Here is a 27041-nt window from a genome sequence, read left to right on the forward strand (position 1 = left end):
ATGAAGAGTTACTGCTGAATGAAGGAGATCCTCCCACCCGCGGCCCTTTATCTCTCTCTCTCTCTCTCTCTCTCTCTCTCACACTCACACACTCATGTTTTTTTTTTCCTTTTAACTCACAATCACACCTTCCCCCTTCAGTTTACTTGATTTTTCTCACACTCTTGCATCCGTCTGCTGCCCACCCACTGGAAAGACAACAGACAAATTTATATCTGTAATATCTCATTTGTTTCTCCTGGACAGCAAGGAGATTAAATCAAGAGCAAACAGAAGCTTTTGCTTCTCAGACGTTTTGATCTCCTGTAGTTTTTCAGACGAGATCTCAACTCAAATACCAAAGCCTGCAATCGAATTTCCTGTTTTTTTGCCCCCCTGTATTTTGTCTGGTTTTATAAACATATAAACACCCTTAAAACAAAATACTGAGAATCAAAATTCCTTGTCTTCCTAAACATCTTAATGGTTCACCCAAAGTAAATAGTGAATTTACTTCATTCCAAACGTGTAGGACTTTCTTTCTTCTGTGGAACACAAAATTATGATGTTTTTGAGGGTTTATTTCCAATGAAAGTCAATATAGTCTAATTCTGTTTGGACCTCAGTGTTTTTCAAAAAATATTTAGTGTTGAACAGAAGATATAACATCTTACAGGTTTGGATCACGAGTAAATGGAGGAACTGTTTCTTCGTGGTGTTTATCTTGTTTCTGAGGGCTTTGTAAGAGTCCACAGTACAGTACTGTATGTATTGAGATAAGATTTATGCAAAAGATTAAATTTAGTTGAAAATGTGCCTGTATAATCTCAAATTTCTCATGTTCCACATTCATTTATACCTCTTACTGGATGACAACTAGTGATTAATTAGGGGAAAGGGCGAAGGCCGTATTGTTTTCCTTAGATAAATTTCCCCCCCCCAAAGTTTTGGGCACTTTTGGGTCTGTATCACACCCTTTTATATGATTGTATTTGAGGGGTTCTGTAGTGCACCCCTTTTCACCTACAGTAACCAAACTTCATTCAGTTACAGACTAATTGGGCCATATAACTGTTGCACTCGTCATATGCCAGCCCAACAGGAAGCTGGCTATCATGGGAATTTGATATACTTCTCCTAGGGGATTCATCCGGTCGCAACCAAACTCAGTCAGCATGAAGTCAAGACATTGAGGATGCTAAATTGCGAACGGATATTTGGAATGAGAAGTGTGTTATAACTTCTGCAAACATTGATTGATTTTGATTAAACTTCAGTTGTGTGTTTGTGGTATGAGGCCGATCACTTGAATGTGAATACTGTGAGTCAAAGTCATAGTGCCACCAACTGTCACTTTCAAAATGCTTTGAAATCAGCCTCTTATTTTTACCAGATTTGCTTCAGTCTCCTTCAGAATAATGTCAAGACTATACACATGTACACCTGTGAAAGATTCTTGATATCTTGAATACTGTTGTCATGGCAACGCAAATTTAATATTCTTTTTGGGTGCTTTTCAGGCTCTTGGCATGCTTAAAATTGCATGAAACTCGACACACATAAGAGTTGTCAGCTAGTAGACATGGGCAAAGCCTTAGAAACCGAAATTGAAACCTTTTGTCTAAAGGTTGGGGTTAATTTTACCTACAGTCACCAAACTCGGTAAATATATTGTTCTCATCGATCCGCACGACTTTCTAATTTGCAGCCATTAGCTTCAACCAACAGGATGTCAGCAATTTTGGTTTGAATGTGGATTTTTTTGAAAAATCAGGCTATGAATTTTTAACTACTTCTTTTAGGGGATTCTTACGATTCGCACCAAACTTTCTGAACATGATGCCAAGACATTGCAGATGCTACATTGCAAACAGATTTTAGATATTTCCAATGGTGCTATGGCAAGAAAATAAATTAATGATAAAAAGGGAAACAGGAAGAGTCTCATGTCTTGACAAAATCCTTTTACATTCACCCAGTTTAAATTGGCTCCGGGCTGGCGGTGGCGCCGGGCTTGGGCCCCTCATCGCTGCTTGCAGCTATATTTTTGGTTTGTTCTCAGAGACATCTGAGACGAAGTTGGAATGAAACACAGTAGAGAACTCCAGGTAATTTCTTCTTCTTTATCTTGAACAAACTCTCTCTCTCTCACACACACACACACACACGCACACACACACACACACACACACACACACACACACACACACACACACACTTAAGAGCAAACGTACGTGCTCCACCTTGCATCAACATGGCTGTGACTGCATCTGTCGCATCTCAGATGAGCAGCTGCACATCCAGAAGATTGTTTTATTGCTCAGATGTTCCTCTTTTATTAACAATGTTTTCTGTAATAATTTATTTAAGTAGAAACATTGTCTCAGATGTTTCTCCTTTAAGTTCCATCAGGAGAAATGAAAACAGGCTCAAAAGAGTCAATAGTTGTCATCCAGTAAGAGCTGTAAAATGAGATCAGAAATGTTCTAGTTCATACTGAGTTAGCCTGATGAAGCTGTTTCTTCAGTGTTTATGATCTTTTAACTAGACTGGTTGGTTTAGAGGTGGTTGTGAAGTGTGTGTGTTAGAGTGGGGTCATAAAGACCCTTCACACACTTGGTAACACTTTATTTTAGGGTCTTTTAACTAGTTGCTTATTAGCATGCACATTACTAGAATATTGTCTATTTATTTGTACTTATAAAGCACATATTAATGATTTATTCTGCATGACCTTATTCTACATTCTTAATCTTACCCAATACCTAAACTTAACAACTACCTAACTATTCATAAGCGGTCAACTAGGAGTTTATTGAGGGAAAAGTCATAGTTAATAGTTTATATGTGTTCCCTGTACTAAAGTGTTACCACACACTTTTAAACTGACATAATCACAGAGGGTGGGAGAGATTGATGCACCTTGAGTTCAACAGGACATAAACAGATGGATAAAATGATAGATAAACAGATTTTTAAAGGGAGGTTTAATCAGATTTAGCTCATTTCTGGAGAATGCCACACAGACAGAGAGCAGCAGGTGTTTGGGTGTTCAGGGACAGATCAGAGGTTTTAGTCTTATTGTTTGAGGTGTGGAGTGTTTTGTGGGTCGTCGGGTCAGTTTGACACCTGTCTGTCTGGTTTCAGTGTGAGCTTTGATCTGAGTGATTATCAGTCCTGTCTATTTGAGTTGCTTCAGTAGTTTGCTTCTGCTGATTTTCTGTAATGGTCAGATGGTGTGCGTTTCACACAGGGATCATTAACAAAATGTCCAAAACACTGTCATTGTTAACCATGGTATTATTTGGTATTATTTAAAAAAAAAAAAAAAAAGTAAAAAATTTTGAAATACATGTTATGTTAATGTATTTTTTTTCCTGTGATCAAAGCTGATTTCCAGCATCATTACTCCACTCTTCAGTGTCACACGATTCTTCAGAAATCATTCTGATATGATGATTTGATGCTCAAGAAACATTTCTGATTATTATCATTGTTGAAAACAGTTCATATTTTTTTGTGGAAATTGTGATACTAGTTAATATTTTAATAAATGAGAATTTCATTAGATACTCTTAGATGTGAAAGCAACATCTGTGAGGTCTTTATCTCAATCTGAACTGATTGTAGTATGAATATCATCACTGAACATAAACAACAGAGAGAGAAATGTTGCATGTTGTTGAAAACTCACCCAAATGTTACTCTGGCCAAAATATTTCACATACATCACAAATAATTTATCAGGGCTTTCTATAATGACATACTGTATGCTTCACATGAGTGTATGTGTGGGTGTATAAGGTCAGGAATCATAATGAAAGGCAGATGAGTCTGTTGAAGACACATCCTAACCCTGAGGCATGTGACCATCATTACAGATTTGTGACAGTTACGGTACTTATTTTAATCCTTCTTTTCAAACTCAGCTTCTGAACAGCAATTACACAGTCAGTCATCTTTAAGCTGAATTGTTGGTTGTACAGCATGTTCTCTCTGTGTCTGCATGGGTTTCCTCCGGCTGCTCCGGTTTCTCCACAATCCAAAGATATGCAGCATAGGTCTAATAAGGATAAAGCAGTTTGGATGGATGAATGTCGGTTGTACGTTTCTACTGTTTAGTTATAGTTGTATTGGCCAGTAAATGTAAATTGTTAATGTAATAACCGTCTTTGAGTCTTCAATGTGCTGTTTCTGCTGCCCTCTAGTGGAAGCTGGACGCAGTTACACATGAGATACATGCAGTTTGTTGTTGGCACAACAAATATGTAACATTGTGTGAACATTGTGGATATTTAAAGGGATAGTTCTCCCAAAAGATAAAAATCTTAATTTAAAAATGTCCTTACCCTCAAGTTGTTCCAAACCTATATAAATGTCTTTGTTCTGCTGAGCAAAAAAGAAGATATTTTGAAAAATGTTTGTAACCAAACTGTTGATGGGTCCCATTGACTTCCATAGTATTTTCTTTTCCATACTATGGAAGTCAGTGGTGCCCCACAACTGTATGGTTACCTATGTCCTTTGAAATATTTTCCTTTGTGTTCAGCAGAAGAAGAAAAATTACAGGTTTGGAACAACTTGAGGGTGAGTAAATGACAGAATTGTAATTTTAGGGTAAAATTAAAAAATGGTGTATGAATAATCAAGTAAACCCAAGTTGCTTCAGTCCAGTAAATGTTTATCTTACAAATACTTTATAAAAATCATTAAAGATTTCTAAAATAAGACTTTACTTGATAAAATAGTGTGAACTATCAGAAGACAGAAGGCATGAAGTAGATTATGTACAAGTTTTTGTCATATTGATAATTTATTGGCCCTGGAAATTTGCATATTAAATATGATACAGTAGACTAATATTATCATAAATAGGCATAATAGTTATCGTTCAACAGAATTTTACAAAGAATGTTTAGTTTAAGTTATAAGAGAATAAAAGTTTAAATAAAATAAAAGTTTAAAAACGTGTCTAAAATGTTGTAAAAGGCATTGCTAATAAAATAATTTTTTCAATGATTCTACACTGCGTTCCAAATTATGCAATTGACATAGTAAGATTTCAGTACAATAAACATTCAGATTTTAGTTTTTCTAAGAAAATGTTTGTTTGTTTATTTATCCATGTCTTTTTAGATAAATAATATCAATCTCAGACAAAATAATTTACCAGGTCTATGGAAACCCTACTTAGAGGTTGTTCCACATTATTAAGCAAGTCACAGTTCTCATGCAATATGGGGACGAAGAAAGATCTTTATGAAGATGAAAAGCATGAAATGGTGCAATGTTGTGCAAAAGGCATGAAAACAACTAATATTGTGTGAAACTGAATGGAGATTATTGAATTATCATAAGATTTGTGAGTGATTTAGAGCACAGCAGAACTCGGTCAGATAAAGGCTTATTGATGAAAGTTCCTGTCAAAAAAAATATTGTATTAAAAGGGCAGCTATAAAAAAGCCAGTGCTGAGCAGCAAGGTATTTGAAGCTGCTGGTGTCTCTGGAGTCTTGAGAAGCTCTCCATACAGGCTGGCAGTTGTGCGTAAAGATGCATTTCAGCCACTCCAAACCAAACCTCACAAAGAGAAACATTTACAGTGGGTATTTACGAACTGTGTTACAGTCCTTTTTGAACATTCTGTTGACTATAAGTAACTTTGCAACTACATGTCAACTTATTCTAACCTTACTCCAACCAGTCTACTAATAGTCTACTAACACTCTAATGAGAGTTAGTAGACAGGTAAAACATTACTTATAGTCAACAGAATGTGTTAAAGGTACCATCAAAATAAAGTGAAACCCTTCTTTTCACCAGCCAACTTTCAGCTTTGTTCCCTTGGGCAGAAATCCCCAAATCAAGAAAAGAAACTGCTACCTTGGTAAACAACAGTGGCATTATACAACAGGGATGCTACACATAACAATATGAAACACATTTAATGGCAAATCATGCACTCTAAAAGGAAATGTCAAACAAAAAAAGACATCAAAAGCAGACATTTCAGACATAACATGATCAGATGTTTGGTTTATTTTTGCTTCACAAATGATCTTCTATGGTTCAGCGAACCTTCCAGTGCTGTTTCAAATATATCCGTAGGCAAAATGCTGTGTTAGAATTTTGCAGTTACACCTAGTTATGTAGTAAGGTCTAGCAATTCTAGAAATGCACACACAAACATCCTGTATATATTAGGAACTTGCTTTACTTACTTACTTTGCCTCTTTGCAGAAGCATTTCTCTCTTAATTCACCATTTATACAAGTTAAAATAACAACATTGCTAAAGTTTGTCAAGATAAATCTACAATTTTGAACCACACCCAATAGTGCTGAAAAATATGTGATACTGGAAAACATCTGGCAACTTTCTGAGGAGAATTCTTTCTTTCACTCCCACCCCTCCCATAAAAAGGAGGAGAAGAAGAAGAAGGAAATAAAGATCGTACTTTAATCTTCCATGCACGCTTGAAATGGGGTAAATATAACAGCTATTACTCTTTCAGCTTTCATTTATTTTTTACTTTTATTCATTTAGTATTCATTTCATCCAAAGCAGAATACAACAAAGTGACCACTGATCAAAGATTACAAAGTGAATTACACACATTTTACAGCCTAGGAAAGAGTAAGAAAATGGCTGATTTAAAAAACCTTCTGAAGTACTGAAAACTAACCATTTGTTAGATAACATTGTATATTGATTCTACTACATTGTAAAGCCACATTAAATGTACCTTAAGTGTACAATATTTAGCCTATTTTAGTTTTTTGATGCTTTGATGCTTTTTAAGTTTACGTGCATTTGGCTTGACTGTTATTTTAATCAGACTAGAGTAAAACAATCCCAGGAAGGCTTACAAAAACTGGGACCGTATTCACAAAACATCTTAAGAGTAAAATTAGCTCCTAACTTGGCGACTTGGGAGAAACTCTTAAAAATAATGGGCATGTCAGTCCTAATTTTAGGACTCCTAAATTTTTGGTCTAAGAGTATTTCACAGAGTATTTTAGCACTAAAACTAGCTCCTAAATCTGTGAAACATTAGGGGTAGTATGTCTCCTCTCGAGACTTCTCTCTGTTCTTTAGTTGATCTCAGCAGCTTTGTGAATAGGAGGAAACCTAAAAAAGTTTCCTGTTATTTAGGAGAACTCTTAGTGGTATGATAAAATGTGTTGTGAATACGGCCTCTGTACTTTTACTTAAGTAAAAAATCTGTCTTTATAACTTTTACTTGTGACAGTAGTATTATCTTTGTCCACCTCTGGTTAAAGAGATGTGGAAGCAGCCTCATCTCTTTTGTGTAAACCAAGGAAATGGTGGTTTGTTTGTAATTTTTCACAAGAGCGCTTCATATTACTAACCAACTTCCTTATAACAGTGGTTTAACTGTGCGTTCACGTTATGTCAGAATTACTGCAATTACGAGAATTTTCATCAAGTTCAAGTTGTCATCTTGTAATTATGGTAATTCCAACATCATGTGAATGCTCTGTTGCCATGATTGGAGATGAATCCTCATTTAAGAGACTACAAATAAATGGGTTGATAGGACGCTAGGAACAAAATGCTGTTGTGGAAAACAATGACAATGGCGTTGCATAAGTACAGCAGTACACACCCATCCCTCTCATGAATCTGAGCTTTGATTTTACACAAGACTTTAGCCCTTTATTACATTTGTTCTGGCAGTAGATATAACAGCAGTTAAACATCCGACAGTTTTGATTACAGAGAATTTGATGTACTGACTTACTCAGGTTTGTGTGCTTTCAGTTTGGTAAATGGTTATTTTAAAAAAAGCTGCAATACTTGGAACAACACGGATTTGGAAAATTTTATATTGTTGCCTTGGACAGAACATTTGATAAGTTACCATAAAGGATTAAAGTCTTATAACAATTTTTTAACTAGTTCATACTAATTTACATGCATGTTTTGTTATAATTTGTTGTTTCTGTTCCTTCAGGCATCAACATTTTTTTTTTCTTGTGTGCTACAAGAAGCCCTTCAACTGTAATAATAATATGCAGGTAAATGTGAAAAGAAATGCCTTAAAATAGCTTGAATGCAACTCCACACCCTTGCCTCATTTAGTATCCACAAATATGCAAATTAGCCCCGCCTCCACTCACGCCAGCTCAGAGATCCACTCAAATTACTGAGGTAAACACTGCACAGTGGTATCGCTCTTTACAACATCAGACACATAATGGTAATTAATATGATTAGGCTTTTGCTTGACTAAGTTATCAAATAGTTATTAATGTGTTGCTAATGTTACACAAACCATGTTCCTGTTCTTCATCTCAGAGTCAGACAGCTGCTTTCTAACAATCAGCATCCTTAGAAACACTTTGAACAACTTAGAGCAACAGTGGAGAATGGCACATATTTCATCATAACATTGTAATATATATAATATACATAACTCACCCAATATATAGCTAAATCTACCTGATTTTACATATCAATAGAAAAATATAGCAGGATAACCTGGGTTCTCTTGAGATTGCCCTGCTTCAGAGTAGTCATAGTTAATGATATGCTGAAGCCTGCCCATATGTTGACATGATTGGTTACAAGATAGTTTGTGACATCACAAACCATGTTTTTGAGACTGTCTGTTTTCCATTGCATTTTTAAAGAGAAAATACTCAGCAATGTTGTTGACTTATGAATTTGCACATGGTTTGTCTTAAAGCATATTAAAAATACCACATAGACATAAACAACATTAAAAATGTGATTTTGACCACATGGGGGACTTTAATTGCTGCAAAACCCATAGACAACACAGAAACCTTGATTTGGTAATTCAGACAAAGATTTATTCAGCTCATTATTATTCAAGCATGATGTAGGGGAGACCAGGCATGCCTTATATTTTTTTTATTAATGTCTGTATCTCAGTATTTTTTTTATTTATCTCAGATTTTGATATAATGCCACATTTGTCCATTTGTTTGTAAATTTAAAATTAAAGTTGTTTTGAAATCTATAAATTATGTCGAACCTGTATGAAACTTGTCAAACCACTATCTTTATTCTGTGGGACACAAAATAAAATATATATATTTTTAAAAAATCTTTAAATGTTTGGAAGTCAATTGGGTTCCAATATTGTTTAGAATCTAACATTCTTAAAAATATCTTCTTTTATTATTGCAGGTTTGCATAAAAAGTTGTTGATATTGCTGGTAATTTATTTAATTATTCAATCTCCATTTTCAAATAAAAATGTCTCAGTTTCACCCTTCAAATGTCTCTTTGCGGCTGTAAGACTATAAAACATGGACCTTTGCCCATAAAAACAACAACAACAACAACAACCAAACATGTGAGAGTTGTTCATCAGTTGTCAAATGTCAGCTTGTACACGTTCTCATTTGTTCAATCTATTTGGGTCCATTGAAAGAATATGGGGAAAGTAGTTTCAAATGTCATTTTCTGTATGAGTAAATGTTATATTTTAAATTAAACATGATACTCTGCCAATTCAGGTGATGTGCAATATATAATTAACATGATCACACATCAACTGTTTTAAAATGTATAACTTTTATAGCAAAACAGGTTTTTGTCATGGTAATATTTTTTTTTTTTTTTCAAAGAAAATATATTATGTCACCTCAGATTTGTGGTCATGTATGACATCAATTTCTCTCTAATTTCTAGTTAACTTGATTAACAATCATACTTTGTTTTGATACAAAGCCATGTTTAAATGTTTTTATTTTATTTATTTATTTATTTATTTATTTATTTATTTATTTATTTTTACCAGAAAGGTTTCTGATCCATTATAGAAGACTCAAGACATTTGGAGGTAAGTATCAGATAAAACAACATATAAATTATATATAAACATATAAACTCATATATGTTTATTATGTTGCCATTTCACAACATGCCATGTCTTTGTTGCAGAAAGTACATTAGTTTGTACACTAACCCACGAATAACCATAACCAATCACCTCAAATGTAGGATTGTGGATAAAACATTTATTGAGAATGAGATTTACATTTTTATTTGCTTTGCCAAAATGTCTCACCAAAAAAAAGAAAAAAGAAAAAAGTTTACAACATACACTTAATTCTTTCCCCGCCATTAAATTTTCTGGCTTTCTGTGTTTTCACTGTTATACAGTAGGGGGCGCTATGACACATCTTCTGAAAGAGTACTGAATCTCCTGATCAAAACATATGTGAAGAAGATGCAGAAACGTACTCGGTTATGTAGGTAACCTCGGTTCCCTGAGATATGGGAACAAGTACTGCGTCGAAGACGCATATGGGGAAAACTAATTTTTCTCCGATTTACTGAAGCCTTTTTCAAGTACGCAGTGTAACTGCACGGCCATTGGTTCGAGTATTGAAACATTTTGAACCAATGACCGTGTGGCGGAGCTGCGTGAGCCTATGGTGATGCAGCGCACCAGAGCCCGCCAGGGGCAAATGGCTATATAAGAAGGATCGCCATAGGATCTAAGGTTATTCGACTGAAGCGACAACACTGAGTTGTGCAGCTTCATAGCACGGCAAAGTATGCAGTACTCGTTCCTGTATCTCAGGGAACTGAGGTTACATACGTAACTGAGTACGTTCCCTTTCAATACTACACTCGTACTTCGTCGAAGACGCATATGGGGAGCATATTCAATCACGCTGTGCTATGATAGGGAAATGACTGGGAACCCACCATAGGTGACGGAGGGGCCTAGAGGATAACTATCGAAGGCGAAGCCATCATGTCCCTAGAAGTTACACATGCTTATAGGGGAGCTAGCTCCCATAACACAGAGATGCATACCAGACGGGCTAAGTTGAGGCCATCTGAGCTATGCAGTGAGGACTTGGGCATGTAACGCCAGAACGTCCAAGTTATAGCACCTGGCAAATGTGGACGGTGAGGACCAGCTGGCCGCCTCACAGATGTCACTAATAGAAATGCCACTAGACCAGGCCCATTATGAGGCCATGCCTCTAGTGGAGTGGGCTCGTACTCTGATGGGGCAATGTAGGCCCATAGACAAGTAACAGAGAACGATAGTGTCGATAATCCAACGCGAAAGTCTTTCTTCGTGGCCGGAAGCCTCTTGGTATGGCCGCCAAAGCACACAAAGAGCTGATCCGACTGCATGAAGGGGGTGGAACACTCAATGTAAGTTCTCAGTGCCCTGTAGGGGCAAAGTAAATTCAACTCTTGCTCATCCCCTGCGGGAGGTAGCGCTGTGAGTGTAATGACCTGCGCTCTGAACGGAGTCGAGAGCACCTTTGGTACGTACCCATGCCTTGGTTTCAAGATAACCTTCGAATCGTTAGGCCCGAACTCGAGGCATGCAGGGCTCACAGAGTGGGCCTGCAAGTCGCCTACTCGCTTGACCAATACTAAAGCCAGTAGCAGAGCAGTTTTGAGCGAGAGGGGTCAGCTGACTGCAGCGGCTCAAAGGTAGGGCCTTTGAGCGCCCTGAGAACCGTGGAAAGGTCCCAGGAGGGGACAGTGATAGGGGCATGAAATGCTGCTATGGCTGCCACGTACACTTTGAGAGTGGAGGGAGTGAGGCCCTTGTCCAAACGCTCCTGGAGAAATGACAATATCAGAGATATGTCGTACGAGACCAGGTCTCCGTTTTGGGCTGTACACCAGGCGGAGAAGGCCGAACATTTTAGGATGTAGAGGCGCCTAGTAGACGGAGCTCTAGCCTGAGAGATGGTATTTAACACAATCTTGAGGAGGTTTCCCAGTGGGTGCGTCACAGAGTAAGGATAACTTGTTTGATGTTCTAATCGGAACGGAAGAGTGGTGTTTTCCCCTGCGACTATGCCGTCTTGCAGTCACCCAGTTGCCCTGCTGCACGGGCTCTACAGCCAGAACTGAACAATGTACAGAGTTCACTAAGCTAGTTGCATCCAAAACAGTATCTAAAGTCCTTGCATTCTTACTATCCTCAATTAAATTTTGGATGCATGTCTCTAATTCTGAAATCTTCTCTGTCAGCCTGACTATCTCCTGCATTTATCACATTTGTAAATCTCACCGCTGACAGAGAAAGCTATACTAAGCATGTGACAGACAGTGCAAGTAACGATAACAGGGGAAGATGACATGATTCGCCGTGTGCTTCACAGTACTATAGCTCGTCCTGGTCAACATTTCATTCAGTAATGTTAGGCAGTTTTGATTTATATGCTGTTAAATGTTTGATGATCCCGTTGTTTTACATTTGCGTAAGCAATCTTCTATCATTGTTTCAGCTGCTTCTTCTCCTGTGTTTTAATCCGGAGAGTCTGTACTCTTTCAGAAGATGTGTCATAGTGCCCCCTGCCACAGCGTTTCCCAAACTGGGTGCCATCTGGCGAGAGCAGGGGTGCCATTTAAAAACTCCTTCAAACATTTTTACATTTTTAAAAAAAAAATCATTTATTATGTACCATGTATCTCTGATGTCCCTAATAACAAATAACACACACACATTTATAATAAAAATGTGAAATGTAAGAAAGGTTGAAATGAATTTCGGCGGGGGTTGCGCATGATTTCATTCCCTTGCTTCATTCCCAGTGCGCACACATAAAGCTGCCTTTTTTCATGGCTTGTTGCGCTTATGGTCAAATACACACAAACATATTGTCACTATGTATGTCTTGCCTTGTATTCACATGGTTATATCCTATAAGTAGTGCTGTCAATGTTAACGCATGCGATTGATTTTGTCTGTTTAACGGGTTAAAAATATTTAACGCATTTAACACAGCACACTTTTTTTTTTTTTCCTTTGGCTAGCATTACATTATATGATCATGCTCTTCTTCATGCAAATGCTTTTAAACCATACAAGCACAACAAGACAAATGAAAACGCACTGTCTGTGAATGTTCTGACAGACACACGACACACGGAAAGACAGACAGCGCAGCAGAATTTTCTTGTGTTTTCTGCACTTGAACGAATAATAACACACATAATTATGGCAAAATGTCAGTTTTGTCTAGTCTCCTCATAAGAGCAGTTAAATAAGTATTAAATGAACGTAAAAAGTTGTGATGCTATCTAATGCTATCTGTCATTAATGTTAATAAAAAGATGTCATTAAACAAATATACTAAAAATATATATTTAAAATATACTTTCTTTATGTTGTTTCTATATTAATTTGGAGATTAACTGTGAAATGATTACGTTAAAAAATATAAACTTAAATTAAATTAAAAACAAGCTATCAAAATTACCCCAATATAAAAACACAAATACACTAAGGGAGCAATCATTTAGGCTAGGTGAAATAGTTGTAATGGTAATTGAGCAATATTTATATATGAATAAAAGCCTTAATTAAAATCTGTCATCAAAGTGATGAAAATACTGATTTCCTAGACTATCAATGGATGGACAAAAAATTTGATAATATTTACAATATCTATATGACAGTAGGCCTATATATGGCGGTTCTTCCCTGTGGTATTGAAAATCAATACTTTTCAAGGAATCATATCAAAGTAGTATCATGACAACACTAGTGTGGGGTGCCACAAATTTTTAAAAAATGTCAAAAATTTTGCCGTGACTGAAAAAAGTTTGGGAAACACTGCCCTACCATATAGCAGTGAAAACACTGATAGCCTGAAAATTCAGTCAGTGGTGGGGAAAGATTACAGTAGATTTGAAGTAAATTCCTATGTACTACCAGTGGACTAGCCTACACAAAAATTCAGATACTAAGAATTAGGAACATACCTGTTTTTTTTTTTCATCAATCAATATTTTCAAACAATGTAAATTTATAAGACAGTATCTGGATGTTTTCACATATAGTTTGTTTTAAAAGAACCAAACCCAATTCACTTAAAGTGAACCAGAAAGGGAACCAGCCGAAAGTGACCTCAGTCCCTATGGTGTTCACAATCTAGTGGACTCAAAAGATAACCCAGTTCTTTTTTTGGTCCTCTTCAGCACTGAAGTGATCTTAGACCATTTCTTGTTCACACCACAACTTCATAAGAACTCAGACCCCTGTTTTCAGTAACACTGCTGCATATTTCCAATTGTTAAAATAAAAAAATAAAGAAAAAATAAGCAGTGGATAACTAATCAGAAGTTTATTACATCACACGACATAATTTCAACCTAATCATGTCTGCTGTATACACACACACACACACACACACACATATCCCCGGGACCTAATGATGAGTCAGTTTGGGTGACTGGGGGCAAAACACCCACTCTCTATGCGTCCTCTAGTGCATCCCTGACCAGTTGATGGACCATGCTCAGGCGCTCTTTCAATCGCCTGAAGTACTCCAGTTCTAGTCCACCAGCAATCTCCGGCTCAGGGGGTGACCCGAACACCAAGTCCAACGGCGTGCGGAGCTCCCTTCCAAATATCACTGTGCACTGGCTCAACTCTTGCACTGCTGTCCTATATGCCCACAGGACCAGGGGCAGATGCTGGTCCCAGTCTCTCTGGTGCTGACTGGTCAAGATGTTAAGTTGGGTGGGGAGTGGTTCTTGTCTTCTTCACCCCCAATTGCTGGCACATCGGCTCTGGTCACTATGAAGTTTGTCCGGCACTCCGAACCGGGTGAACATTTCATCCACTAGCCAATGCGCCGATGTGGAAGCACTCTGATCTGGCACTGCATACGCCTCTGGCCACGTCGTAAAATAGTCCATTGCGACCAGGACAAAACGGTTGCCGGCCTCCGTGATGGGGAATGGACCCAAAATGTCCACCCCAATCCTCTCCATGGGGGCCCCGACTACGTACTGCTGCAACGGCACATGAAAGCATTGGCTGGGTCCCTTCTGCGCCGTGCAAACATCGCAGCAGTGAACCTGCTGACATCCAGACCAGTAGAACTGCTGCCGCAGCCACCACACTGTCTTGGAGTTTCCGAAGTGGCCGGCTCCAGCTGCCCTATAAACCCAATGGAGAACCTCCGACTGCAAAGCATGGGGGAACCAGGAGTTGCAGATGGTCGATTCCCCCGCCTGGGGCCTGCCACCACCTGTAGATCTTGCCGTTGTGGAGCTCCAGGCTGCCCCACTGAGAATAAAGGGTCTTGATCTCGGGCCCCTAGGAAGACATGGCTGGCCAGTCCAGACATGCTTGAGCCTCCAGCCAGCCCCTCACCTTCACCAGCACTCGATCGTTCACCTGCTGTTGCCTTAACTGCTCAGTAGTAAATGGCTCCCCATCTCCAATGCTGTCACCCGGCCTTGCTGCCGCCGACCAGGGCTCCATATCTCTTTTTGTTCCTGGCGACTGCAGTACTGACATTCGTCAGCTAAGCATGGACGTCTAGACAGGTTCAGCCCCGGCGTGCTAACGCTGACGCCCCGGTCGGTGCTGAACCTCAAAGTTGTACTCCTGGAGGATCTCCAGCCATCTTGCTACCTGACCCTCTGGCTGGCGGAAGTTCAGCATCCAGGTGAGGCTAGCGTGACTGGTCCTCAGTGTGAACCTGGTTCCCAGGAGGTAGGGCCTGAAGTGACGGACCGCCAGGACCACTGCTAGCAACTCCCGCCGGGTGACGCAGTAGTTTCTTTCTGGGCGACTGAGGCTGCAGCTATAGTAGGCCACAACTCGCTCTCCATTCTCCCCCCTCTGGGAGAGTACAGCCCCGACCCCCACATTACTGGCATCAGTGTCCACAAGAAATGGTTGGTTGGGATCAAGGTAGGCCAGGACAGGAGCATCAATGAGAGCGGCTTTTAGCTGCTGGAAGGCCGCTGCACAATCCTCAGACCACTCAAACCGCCGGCCCTTGTTTGTCAACTGATGTAAGGGGCTGGCGATGGTTGCAAAGTCTCTGATGAATCTCCTGTAATAGGAGGCCAGGCCCAAGAAGCTCCACAGCTCAGTGATGTTGGTTGGTCGGGCCAGTCCCTCACCGCGGCCATCTTTGATGGGTCAGTTGCCACCCCGCTCTCGCTAACCAATTGCCCCAGTTACTGTGTCTGGCAGGTGAGCAGGTTACACTTGGCCGGGTTCAACCGCAACCGGCACTACGGATGGTTATCAGAACCTCCTGTAAGTTGTGAACAGCCTGGTCAAAATCAGCCTCTCAAAGGTGGCTGGGGCATTACACAGTACAAAGGGCATCACCTTAAACTGCCACAGTCCTTGACCTATGGTAAATGCAGTTTTGTGCCGGGCCTCTGTCGCCAGCTCTACCTGCCAATACCTGCTGCGCAAGTCCAAAGAGCTGAACCAACAGGATCCAGCTACGTAATCCATTGCATAGTCAATGCGCGGCAGCGGGTATGAGTCCTTGCGGGTGACTGCATTTAGTCGCCGAAAGTCCATGTAAGGGCGCCACTCCCCGTTTTCTTTCGTACCATAACCATGGGTGCGGCCCAGGGACTATCTGAGGGCTCAATAATGCCATTAGCTGCCATGTCTCAGATCATTTCTTCCTGGCGCTTGGCGAGAGGCAGTCTATGGGGGCGCAAGCGAATGGGGGCAGCAGGGCCAGTGTTGTACCGGCGCTGTTCTGGTACAGTCCTCCTCTCGGGCTGCAAAAATGTCCACAAAGTCTGTCAAAAGGCATTGTAATTGCTACCGCTGCAGCGCGCTTAGTTGCTCACTGCTTCGCCGCCCCAACTCCTCAACAGCAGCAACAGTCTCAGGTGACGGGGGGTCAATGGAGCATGCGGTGGTAGTGCCTGGGAGGCACTGGTCTAAGCTACAATACTTTGCCGTGGCTCCCCCTGAGTCTCTGCAGCTCTCGTGTGACGGCTTGGGGCCAGAGCCGACAAGCACTGATGTCCGGGCGATAGCTGCGGGGCGGCGCCTTCTCCATGACGGCTCTGGCCCAACTGGAGTGGCACAATCTCATCACCGAGGCAAAGGGCGCCCCCGACACGTCGACACATGCTCCCCAGTTAGCCAACAAGCCAACAATGCACTCATCTCTGATGTCGGCGAGCCAGATCTCGTGGCTCATCTGGATCATCCCCACCACCACAGATAACAGCTTCTTCCCAGGCATTACTGTCTTTTCACCTGTGACGGTGAGCAGTTTGGTATTGGTGGGGGTCCAGTTCTCCGGAAGAGGACATTCCTGACAACAGTCCTTTTCGTAGCAAGCAAATGGTGGACCCCGTATCACTATGTTTGTAGCGTGATCCATTAAAATGTACAATATATATATTTTAATTCAGATCTAGATACTATTAGGTCTCGTTTCACGAGATCTCATGAGACTAATATGTGATGAGATTTCTCGTCGAGGTGAAAAGTAGTCTCATGATATTGCCATGACAGAGTGGTTAGGATGATTAGGAAAGAATATGCCACCGCTATGTTTACATTACGCCTCCACTGTCATTTTGCTTTGTATTTAAAAAAAACCCCAAACATTTCATTCAGTTGGATAACGGTCGCCGCCACTCCATATTTACAGAGTACATGCAATCGTGAATGTGAAAGTAAACGCGAGCATGTATTCAGACGCGATTTCAATACCCCGCATTTTGAAAGCGGCTCCCTGATGAATACAAATATCTTGCAATATGAAAGCTATTTTAGGCTGGGCAGTGTAGTTGTAACCATCTCTTAGCTCTGTATCAGTGAAAAATTTGGTCTTATTTGCACTTTGAATATTGAGAGAGTGCGATTATGGTTGCACTTAATGTAAAGTGTAAAGTGTTACCATAAGTATGAATAACAGTTTTCTCTTAGTCTTATTAAGCACAAACAGTAAGGTTTCATTTGTTAACATTAGTTAATGCACTGTGAACTATCATGAACTAACAATTAATGACTATTTTTATTAACTAACATAAACAAAGATTAATAAATACTGTAGCAAATATAATGCTCATTGCTCAAACATATTGCTCGTTAGTTGATGTTGGTTAATACATTAATGTTAATAAATGAGACCTTATTGTAAAGTGTTACCATTTTTATTTACTGTTTTATTTCTATGATCAGTTTGTGGAAAGGAGTTCAGTTAGGAGGTCAAAAGTTGTAGAAGCTCATAAAACATGTACAGTAAGGTCTGAAGAGACTGAAATCATACAGAAGAGAAGTCAGTCAGTTGAGTTAGTGGCAAAACCTTTTACAGTACTTGAGTATTGTTGTCTTTTACTGCATATGATAATTCATACTCAGAAAGTAGAACTGAAATGACATTCATTACAAGAGGATTAGTTAAAACCAAGGGTTTTTTTTTCTCCATTTTAACACCTATTTGCCACTTGTTTGCCACCTGATGTCACCTGATGGAGTTTGGGTTCCTTGCCGCTGTCGTCTTTGGCTTCCTTGCCGCTGTCGTCTTTGGCTTGCTTAGTTGGGGACACTTGACATTTGATATTCAATAGTATTCTTGACATTTATTCAACAGTGCTTCTGATCTGCCTGCATTGACACTATTATTTAAGAGCTGCTGTGCAGCCAAATTATGTACCAGTTATCAATGTAAAGCTGCTTTGACACAATCTGCATTGTAAAAAGCGCTATATAAATAAAGGTGACTTGACTAAAAGGTGACTAAAACATTTCAAATACACCTGCAGACTACTTTTTTCTTGTCATGTATTTCGCCATTGAGGATTTCTTAAAAATAGTGTGTAAAAATCTTGTCTCGTCTCGTTCTCGTGAACTTAATCTCGAGTCTCGTCTCGTGAGCTACCTGTCTCGTCACACCCCTAGATACTAGTATTATTACTATTACTCCACTAGGTCTGAAATATATTGCTCGTTGCAAACATTATGATTTTTATGACTTTACATATAGTACATTATTTAATTATTAATTTACTATTAATAAATGTGTAAAGTTGCATAAAATGGAAATAAAGTAGGCTAACTACGTTACCTCAGATGGTTGAATGGCTGGATTCCACAACTGGTAAAATAAAACATAAGACAATACAACATTTACTGTAGGAGCCATACAATTTACTGGTGACTTAAAAAAAACTGTTCTACTGCGCTTCTGATTTGGCAGGGAAATTCGCCGATTTTGACCTTGGGTTCTATACTCTTTGGTGCCGGTGTTGCAATGGAATGTTCTATTGAGTGTCGCTTCTTGTTAGTGTATATTCTTTGGTTTGAGTATGGTTCACTTTTGGGTCTTTTTAGGGGGATCTGAGATCACTTGGTTTGTTCACATATACACGCTGAACTGCTTTGAGAACATTTAAAAGGGTTAAAGAAACTAGGTGTGAAAACACCCTCTAAAACTATGTGAAAAGTATTTAATAGGCTACTCAATCAAAAGATTAAACACAACTACAAGCCAAGTATACTTAGAATAATTAATTCTTAATCTCAATCAAAAGATTGAGTACAAGTATAGGCCAAATATACTTAGACTTTTCTGTCAGTATAAGTCAAGTATACTTAAGTACAATTTTAAGTATATTTCTGAGAAGTACATAAAGTATGTTTCTGAGAAGTATATAAAAAGTAGACTGAAATTATACTTTATTATTTTTAGTTTAAATGAAGTATACTAATAGCACACTTGAATAAACTTCTTTTTCGTAAGGGTAATTTTGTCAATATTCAACAAAAATATGAAAAATGTACTGTTTATCAGACTAGTGTGCTTTAATGTTTAACCAGGAAGTTTGTTTTGAAATGCTTTTATTTTGTACAAAATGGAGCAAAGTCACACTTGTGGTGTTCCTGGTCAAAAGTGACCAGCCTACAATCAGTCTGTTCAAAATGTAAATACAAAACCTGTCCTAATTGAAAGGAAACAAGTTGACAGAAAGATTGAATCCAATATTTGATGATAATATTGCATAACGAGATAATTATAAGCTATTTTTTGTAGGCCGTTCATTTTTGACATGGAGCACCCAAAAATGTACATCAATTATCCAAAAAAGTCAAAGTCAGTAAGTTTTAGTCCCAATGCAATAACGTTAACATTTTTTTCTACAATATTCCTGATTTTCTTTCAGAATAATGTGGAGATGGCTGTTTCATCTGAACTTCCATTGAACATCAATGACTGGAATAAAGACCATGTGAGACAATGGATGCTTGATATAAAAGTGGACAAAGAAGATGCAGAGATTTTGTATAACCAGAGAATTAATGGAGCTGGTCTTCTTCTCTTGGACGAGACGGATCTCTCTTGCATTCAAAGCCTATCACTGAATGCTAAAAAACTAATTATTCACAACATAGGTTTTCTGAAACAAAAGACTCAGCAGCCGAATGATGTGGTGACTCAGTCTTATAGCTTGAAGCCTTACCCTTTCAATAGATTTAATGCTGCTCACCGGTACAGAGAAAACAGCAATCTAGATGTAACTGAAACTGGTCCTATAGACCTTATACAACCATGCCATGAATTCAAAGCATTCACCAACACAACAGAAGAGAATAGAATGAGTAAATATACATATGAGGTGATTCGATTTGCAGCAGCTTGTATGAATAGCCGCACAAATGGCACTATTCATTTTGGAGTGGCAGACAAACCACATGGACAAATTCTGGGTATTAATGTTCAGAACACAGATGTTTTTGATAGACAACAGTCACATGCAATTGAAAAACATTTCAAATGGGAAAGGTCTGTTAAAATAGCAAAGAGGTGTATAAAACCTCCTCGCTTTGTTGAAGTTCTCAAAGCTGACATGACATCTGCAGGAAAACGTGTTATTGAGGTAGACATAGAGCCGTCCTCCATAGTCTGTGAAGAATTTCACTTTAACACTTATAATGTTGATAAAAATGAAGACGAGATGCAAGAGCCCAATGGTGCAGAGAAGAAGCAGAATGATAGCAAGTCTTTCTTTATAAGGGATGGCAGCAGCAGCAAGAATCTTATTACATCTGCTTCCTCAAAGGAGTATGAGAAATACACTGCAATTGCAAACATGCAACGATTGTCCCAGTTGAGGAAGGACGCTGAAGAAAAGCATCTCTCTGTTGTCAAAAACAGTGTACAAGGCTCAAAATTGTGTGAGATGATAACAGGAGGGACCCAATCTTTGGACAAGTCACACTTTGAATGGAACATTTTGGTGGTTAACAAGTCTCATCCTGTTCAGCTGGAAAACCTGGATTTCCTTGTTCACATGAATCTAGTGGCTGTTCTGGATTTTGATCCAGAATCTGATGAGAACGGCTTGAATAAGATTCTTGAAGAAAGAAAAATGTCCAGTGTTCATTTACCAGCTCGGTATAAAGTTACAGGTGCAGTTGAAGACATTTTAAACAAGTTAAAGCTGACCAAAAACACAAGCTGGGTTTTCTGTAATGGAGGCATTAATGAGGAAAACCCCTCTGATGTTGACAACTGGTTGACTGAGAAGGGATCTTCAGTGCGTGATGTTGTTTCTTTCCTGTGCAGAAGAGATGTGCTGCCTCGCAAGAAATTTCTTATCATATTCTTGCTGTTAAGTCAGGTGAGCGACGCCAACGACCCTTTGCTTGAGACCTTCAGTATGTTTTTACAGGAGCTCAATGGAGGAAACCAAATCTTATGCATCTGTGACAATGAAACAACATACTCCTACTGGAAGGATCTCATTAAGGGCCGATATAAAGTTGACATCTCTAAAAGATGCATTTATGAGCTAAGTTTTGCTGAGGTCAATGGCACCGTGCTCAGTTTGTGGTCAGAGAATCGTAAATTAAACCGGTTTCTGCCTTGTGGTGGAGGCAGTAATGTTGTGCTATCAAAGAAAATTGAGGAATCCTTAGAAACACTGAGTGTCCTTTGCGTGAACCAGTGTGATGGAGAAAATGAGGACAAACAACATCATGAGGAGAACTTTTACAAGGGAGGAAAGGTGTCTTGGTGGAACTTCTACTTCTCAGAACTGCCCGGGTCAATGCCATTCATCAAACGTGACAAGTTTGACTACATCTTCAACACTATTATTCCAGACATACGCAGCCGGAAGAGAGCTTGTGAGTTTTTCAACATCTTCCATCTTCCAGGCTGTGGTGGCACGACATTAGCCATGCATGTCTTATGGACACTGAAGGATAAATTTCGTTGTGCAGTGATGAAGAACACAACAGATGATTATTCTACTGTAGCAGAACAGGTTGTGCAGCTTCTAACATATGAGACAAAAGAGCAACCTACACGACTTCCCATTTTGCTCATGATCGATGACTTCCAAGACCTCTGCGATATAAAAAAACTCCAACTTCAAATTGAAGAGGAATGTTTGAAGCAAAACATTTTTTCAAAGTCTCCACAGGTCATAATTGTCAACTGCATGCGAGCTGAATCCTGTGACCAGACTGATGATGCAGTTTTCATTGGAAACCGTTTATCTGAGAAGGAACAGGGACTGTTTGAAGAAAAGCTAAAGGAGTTTGAGAAAACCAACACAAACACTAAAACATTTTATGGGTTCATGATTCTGAAGAACAACTTTTCATCTGACTATATTCAAGGTGTTGTGAAAAATACACTGAAGGGCTTCAACTTCCAAGACAAACATTCTCAACTTTTTGCAGTTCTTGTCCTCCTGCATGTCTACTGCAAGAATGCATTGCTGTCAGTCTCCACATGTGAAGAGTTCCTTGGTCTGCAAACAAAAGCAAACTTTGAAGTCGAAGATGGATTTGAGAAGTTTTCCACTCTTTTAACAAGATGCACAGCTTATTCCAACATTACCTTTGAAGGTGTGAGGGTGATTCACTCGAGTATAGCTCAACACTGTTTGAAAGAGCTGTCAACTTTGTCATACAAAGTGTCAAAGGCAGAAATCACTAACCTTCTGCTCACAACAGACTCATTTTATGAGTACACTCTGGGGAAACAAAAATTAATGCAGGATGTTCACAACATGTTGGTGAAGAGGCAGTATTCGGCTAAGGCTGAGGACTCACTTTTTTCACCTCTTATCCAACATATAATGAAAGAGACTCCAGGGATGGAAGAAATTGTTCTACACAATTCAGCAAAGCGCTACAGTAAGGATGCAGTAATATTCCAGCTCCTCGCCAGGTACTACATCAAAAAACAGGACTTTACAAAGGCCATGATTTGGGCAAAAAAGGCCAAATGCCATTTAAAGGACAACTCATACATATGCGATACAGTATCACAGGTACTTGTACGTGGGCTCAAGCATGTTGTTCACAAAGACAGAGATGATCCCATCAAGCCAGAGAGTCTTGATGGGTATCTTACTTTGGCTGAGTCTGCAGCAGAAGCTTGCAAAGAAACACAACTAACTGCAAACAAGGAGGCCGTATCTCGATTGCAAAGACTAAAGGATTACAATACTTACAACACTGCTGGCCATCTCGGTGAACTTCAAACTGCAGCTACTGTCATACAAATACTGCAGAAGACACCACTGTTAAACTGCCTTGGTCAAGTCCTCTTGGATAAAATTACCATTGAAGAATTGTCAAGGAAGAACCCTGAACTAATGCAATATTACCATGTATTGCAGAAACACAAGAAATATCTTCTTCAACTAAAACACACAATGAAGAATCATTTTGATTTTCTTGACAACTTTTTTGTCAATTTAGTACCCTTTTTTGCAGAGAAAGACAAACAAAAAGAGCTGACGAAGCCCAAGGTTTCCAGGTACTTTCAACAGTACACTGACCTCTTTTGTAAAATAAATTGGAGCGAGCTGGTCAACAATGAGAGCATGAACCGCATGGTTAAAATTGATCAAACGCGTCAATGTCTGGAGAGGAACAAGGGTGATTCCTATTCTGGCCTTCTGGAATATTTGTATGAGAAAGACTCTGCATCATCTCTTGAAGAGATCATCCGGCAGTATCATTTCATTCTGAAGTCAAAAGAAGCCAGACTGATGGACATTGTGAACTTCGTCTATGCCCATGTAATTCTGGCCAACATCAACCCTGCATCTCAGTACATCATGCCTTACCAAGACCTTCGTGAATTACTCCTTCGAATAATTGATCGCCCCATACCCTTCAGTGAGATTCTGCCATTGCACTACATCACAGTTTTATTGTTATGGCATGAGGACCGTGCATTACCAACTTCACAAATGAAGACGTCATACTCAACTAAGCTGAAACCTGTGTCTAATGGTAAGAGAGCAGCTGTTCATTTTTACCTAGGGAACGACAAAGGTTATGGCAGCCTGTTTTCCCACAGGGATATAAACAGCTGGTTAAGATCAGGGCAGGACATCTCAACTCAATGGGATGATGAAAAAATATGGAAGAAAGTGAGAGACAGTAATAAACTTCACAGAGTTTCTGGTAAAATTTGTGACGGTTTTATCAGCGTTGCAGACAGAAGGGTTGATCCATTGTTCAGAAGCCAGTTACATAACGAATATGGCACAAGAGTGACATTCTTCATCGGATTCTCAATGAATGGACCAGTTGCATTTAATATAGACTATGATTCATAAGGTTCACAAGCCTGATCTAATGGATCTGACTGACGACATGAGAATCATGAACGAGAAAACTTTCTAGATTTCCAGTTCAAAACATTAGGACTGGGTCAAAGGAGCTCATGCACATGGTTCCTTGAAATTATTTAGATTTGCTTCATTATCATATTCACACATCAATACAAAGTAATCTTTTAATCACAATTTGTTTTTGGTTTTTTAGCAGAAATGCCTAATAGTGTTTAATGTGAATTTTGTAAAAGTAATGTTGTGATTTTGTTCAGTGAGAGGGGACTGAGAGTGGCCAATGCTGCATTGACTACCAGAGAGCACATTTCTCTTTGCGTGGAAATACATAATTTTATAATTATTAATATAATATTATGACTCTATTCTTTTGTATGGTTGACGTTTTAGATGGGTTTATCTCAATTAAAGCAGTCAAATGACCGTGATCTCAACTGGTGGAAAATGACGCTCAGCCCAGCCAGCCACTGCTGAGACGCGAGTATAACGCGTTCTCTAATCACTCTCGCTGCATGGAAATACATAATTTTATTATTATTAATACAATCTTATGACTCTGTTCTTTTGTATGATTCACGACCGTGATCCTGACTGGTTGCTACTGATGATGCTTCTCTGGATGCTCAACCAGCCGCTTCCTCTGTCATTAAGGATTTATTTATTTATTTATTTATTTTTAAGCTTGTGTTTTAAGTCTGTAATAGGCTACTACTAATAATGATAACAATTTTTTTTTTTTTTTTTTTTTAAAAAGCTGCAAACTTTGTTATTAATTCCTTATAGGATGAGTCTTTCATTTTTTTATCTTTAAAATGAGTGTCACGTCATTTTGTTTAACTGAATAAAGATGTTGTTTGCAATTTTGTGTGTTAAGTCTTAGAGTTCAAACTTACAGACTTGTCAGACTTATCTTGTTAGTAAAAAATTCCAACTTCACAGAAGATGGTATAAACAGGACAATAGTAGCCTAGCCTATACAATGGATCTAGCAGAAATCTTTATGGTAAAGCCAATAATTTTTAAGAGACTACAAAAACCCAACCCTTGGGATGTAGCCTACATATTGGGACGTTGTATTGTTTTTTTCTCATTTATGTTTTCTCTTTTTTTCTTCTTTTTTTTTAGTTATAACCGAACTTTAACCCTTTAATGCATGGTGTTTACTACAACATGATCAAGGGTGACTGGGACATAAGGTCAAAAGGGACAGTATAATTAATTTTCTCACCTGATGAGTGAAAATAAAAACTTTTTTGCTGAGCATATCATGTAGGTGGGACGGGCATGCATCAAACAGGAAGTTGACCATGAAATGCATGAACTGAGGAAAATGACATAAGCTTTTGGTAGTTTTAATAACAGTGTCTTAAAATAATCATAGCTATATTGTACAAACTTTTGATGGAAACATGCACTACTGCTACAAAATCTGTAAACATGTTTTAATATCATGTCTCTATTTTCAGAATTAGGTTCTGTTTTGTTCTTTGTTTGTTTTGTTTTGTTTTTTTTGTCATAATGGGACAGTAGAAATTTGTGTGATTGGGACAGTGCTTAAATGCTTTGCTAAGCAAGAAAATCATAAGCCTTGCAATATGCTCTATATGCTCTATCTATATCAGTGATCCCAACCATGTACAAGCTCTAATAAACCACTAATTAACTAAATATTCATGAGCTAGATTTTACTAAAGTAAAACAACCAAAATCTAAAAGAATAGAAATATCATAGTTAAACTATTTCAATTATTTATTTATTTATTACCGATTTTGTTGCAGTATAAGGTTTCTGAAGGTTAAATGTGTTCATCAAACTGTTAATTGGTGATGGGCCCACCCAACATCTCATACAAACACCCTAAAATAAAATAATAATAATTAAAAAAAAAAAAGTTTTGGATCAGTTCACATATTTTTTGTTTTGTATAAATTTTGGACCCATGGCAGTTTTTACTTGCTTACTTGATTTTTAAGAGTTTTAATGGATTCAAATTTCAAATGTTTTTTGGAAGTCAAGCCTTCTTTTGTGGATGCATTTAGAAAATAAAAAGTAAAATAAAGTTGAACAAAAGTAAATATGGACTCTTAATGAGGATGATGAGAAAAGGAAATATTGCATATACAATTATATTAAAGTATGAAATATGTTGTGCAATACAGTAGCTAAATATGCTTACACAACCTTAAATCAATGGAAAGATGTGCTCTCCCAATAACCCAAAAGTTCCAAAAGAGTCCAATCCCAACCACCTAAATGTGAGTTTTTGCTCAGTTTACAGAAAAGTGTATGCCACACATTCTTTATCATCTTCAAAAGTACATAAATGTATCATGTGTTTTTGTTTTTTTTTAAATAATGTAATAATAATTTAGCAATTCATGCATAAAATGGTTAAATATTTTTCCCGCTCCTCTCCGGTTCAAATTTTAACGGTCCAGTCAACGACTCAGCGGACATCTATTGGGACATGAGCGGCAGCCTGCTGATTATGAATGGTAAGTAAATGTAAATGTAATTTTATGATGTATAAAACTGTTAAACATTAAATAATATGAACTGAAGCGTTAATTAAACAGAAAACTATTAAAAAATGTAGTTGTGAGCCCAACCCATAGAATAGGATCGAGAATGAATGCTATTCCCGTTTGATTGCTATAGCAGACTCTAAAGGTATAACTTAACTGAAGA

At 38.5% G+C, this 27041-nt stretch overlaps 1 protein-coding gene across 3 annotated transcripts; it reads left to right on the forward strand.

The window, feature by feature from the left end:
* The first annotated feature begins 6417 nt into the window (after positions 1-6417).
* On the forward strand, positions 6418-26201 carry LOC137017199 (sterile alpha motif domain-containing protein 9-like). Of its 3 annotated transcripts, none has more exons than XM_067381199.1 (4): positions 6418-6463; positions 7956-8019; positions 9774-9815; positions 19916-26201. In XM_067381199.1, the coding sequence occupies exon 4, from the start codon at positions 19928-19930 to the stop codon at positions 24338-24340; it is 4413 nt and encodes a 1470-aa protein (XP_067237300.1). In that variant the 5' UTR covers positions 6418-6463; positions 7956-8019; positions 9774-9815; positions 19916-19927; the 3' UTR covers positions 24341-26201. The 3 variants fall into 3 exon arrangements, with proteins under 3 accessions (XP_067237300.1, XP_067237301.1, XP_067237303.1); XM_067381202.1 differs by having other exon boundaries at positions 6424-6463; positions 9778-9815; XM_067381200.1 differs by lacking the exon at positions 7956-8019 and having other exon boundaries at positions 6423-6463.
* Positions 26202-27041: the final 840 nt, after the last annotated feature.

The sequence above is a fragment of the Chanodichthys erythropterus genome, chromosome 3 (genome assembly GCF_024489055.1).
Source record: "Chanodichthys erythropterus isolate Z2021 chromosome 3, ASM2448905v1, whole genome shotgun sequence".
Lineage (NCBI taxonomy): Eukaryota > Metazoa > Chordata > Actinopteri > Cypriniformes > Xenocyprididae > Chanodichthys > Chanodichthys erythropterus.

Excerpts from the sequence above, each read along its gene's own strand:
- LOC137017199 (XM_067381199.1), top strand. The coding sequence starts at position 19,928 with ATGGCTGTTTCATCTGAACTTCCATTGAACATCAATGACTGGAATAAA.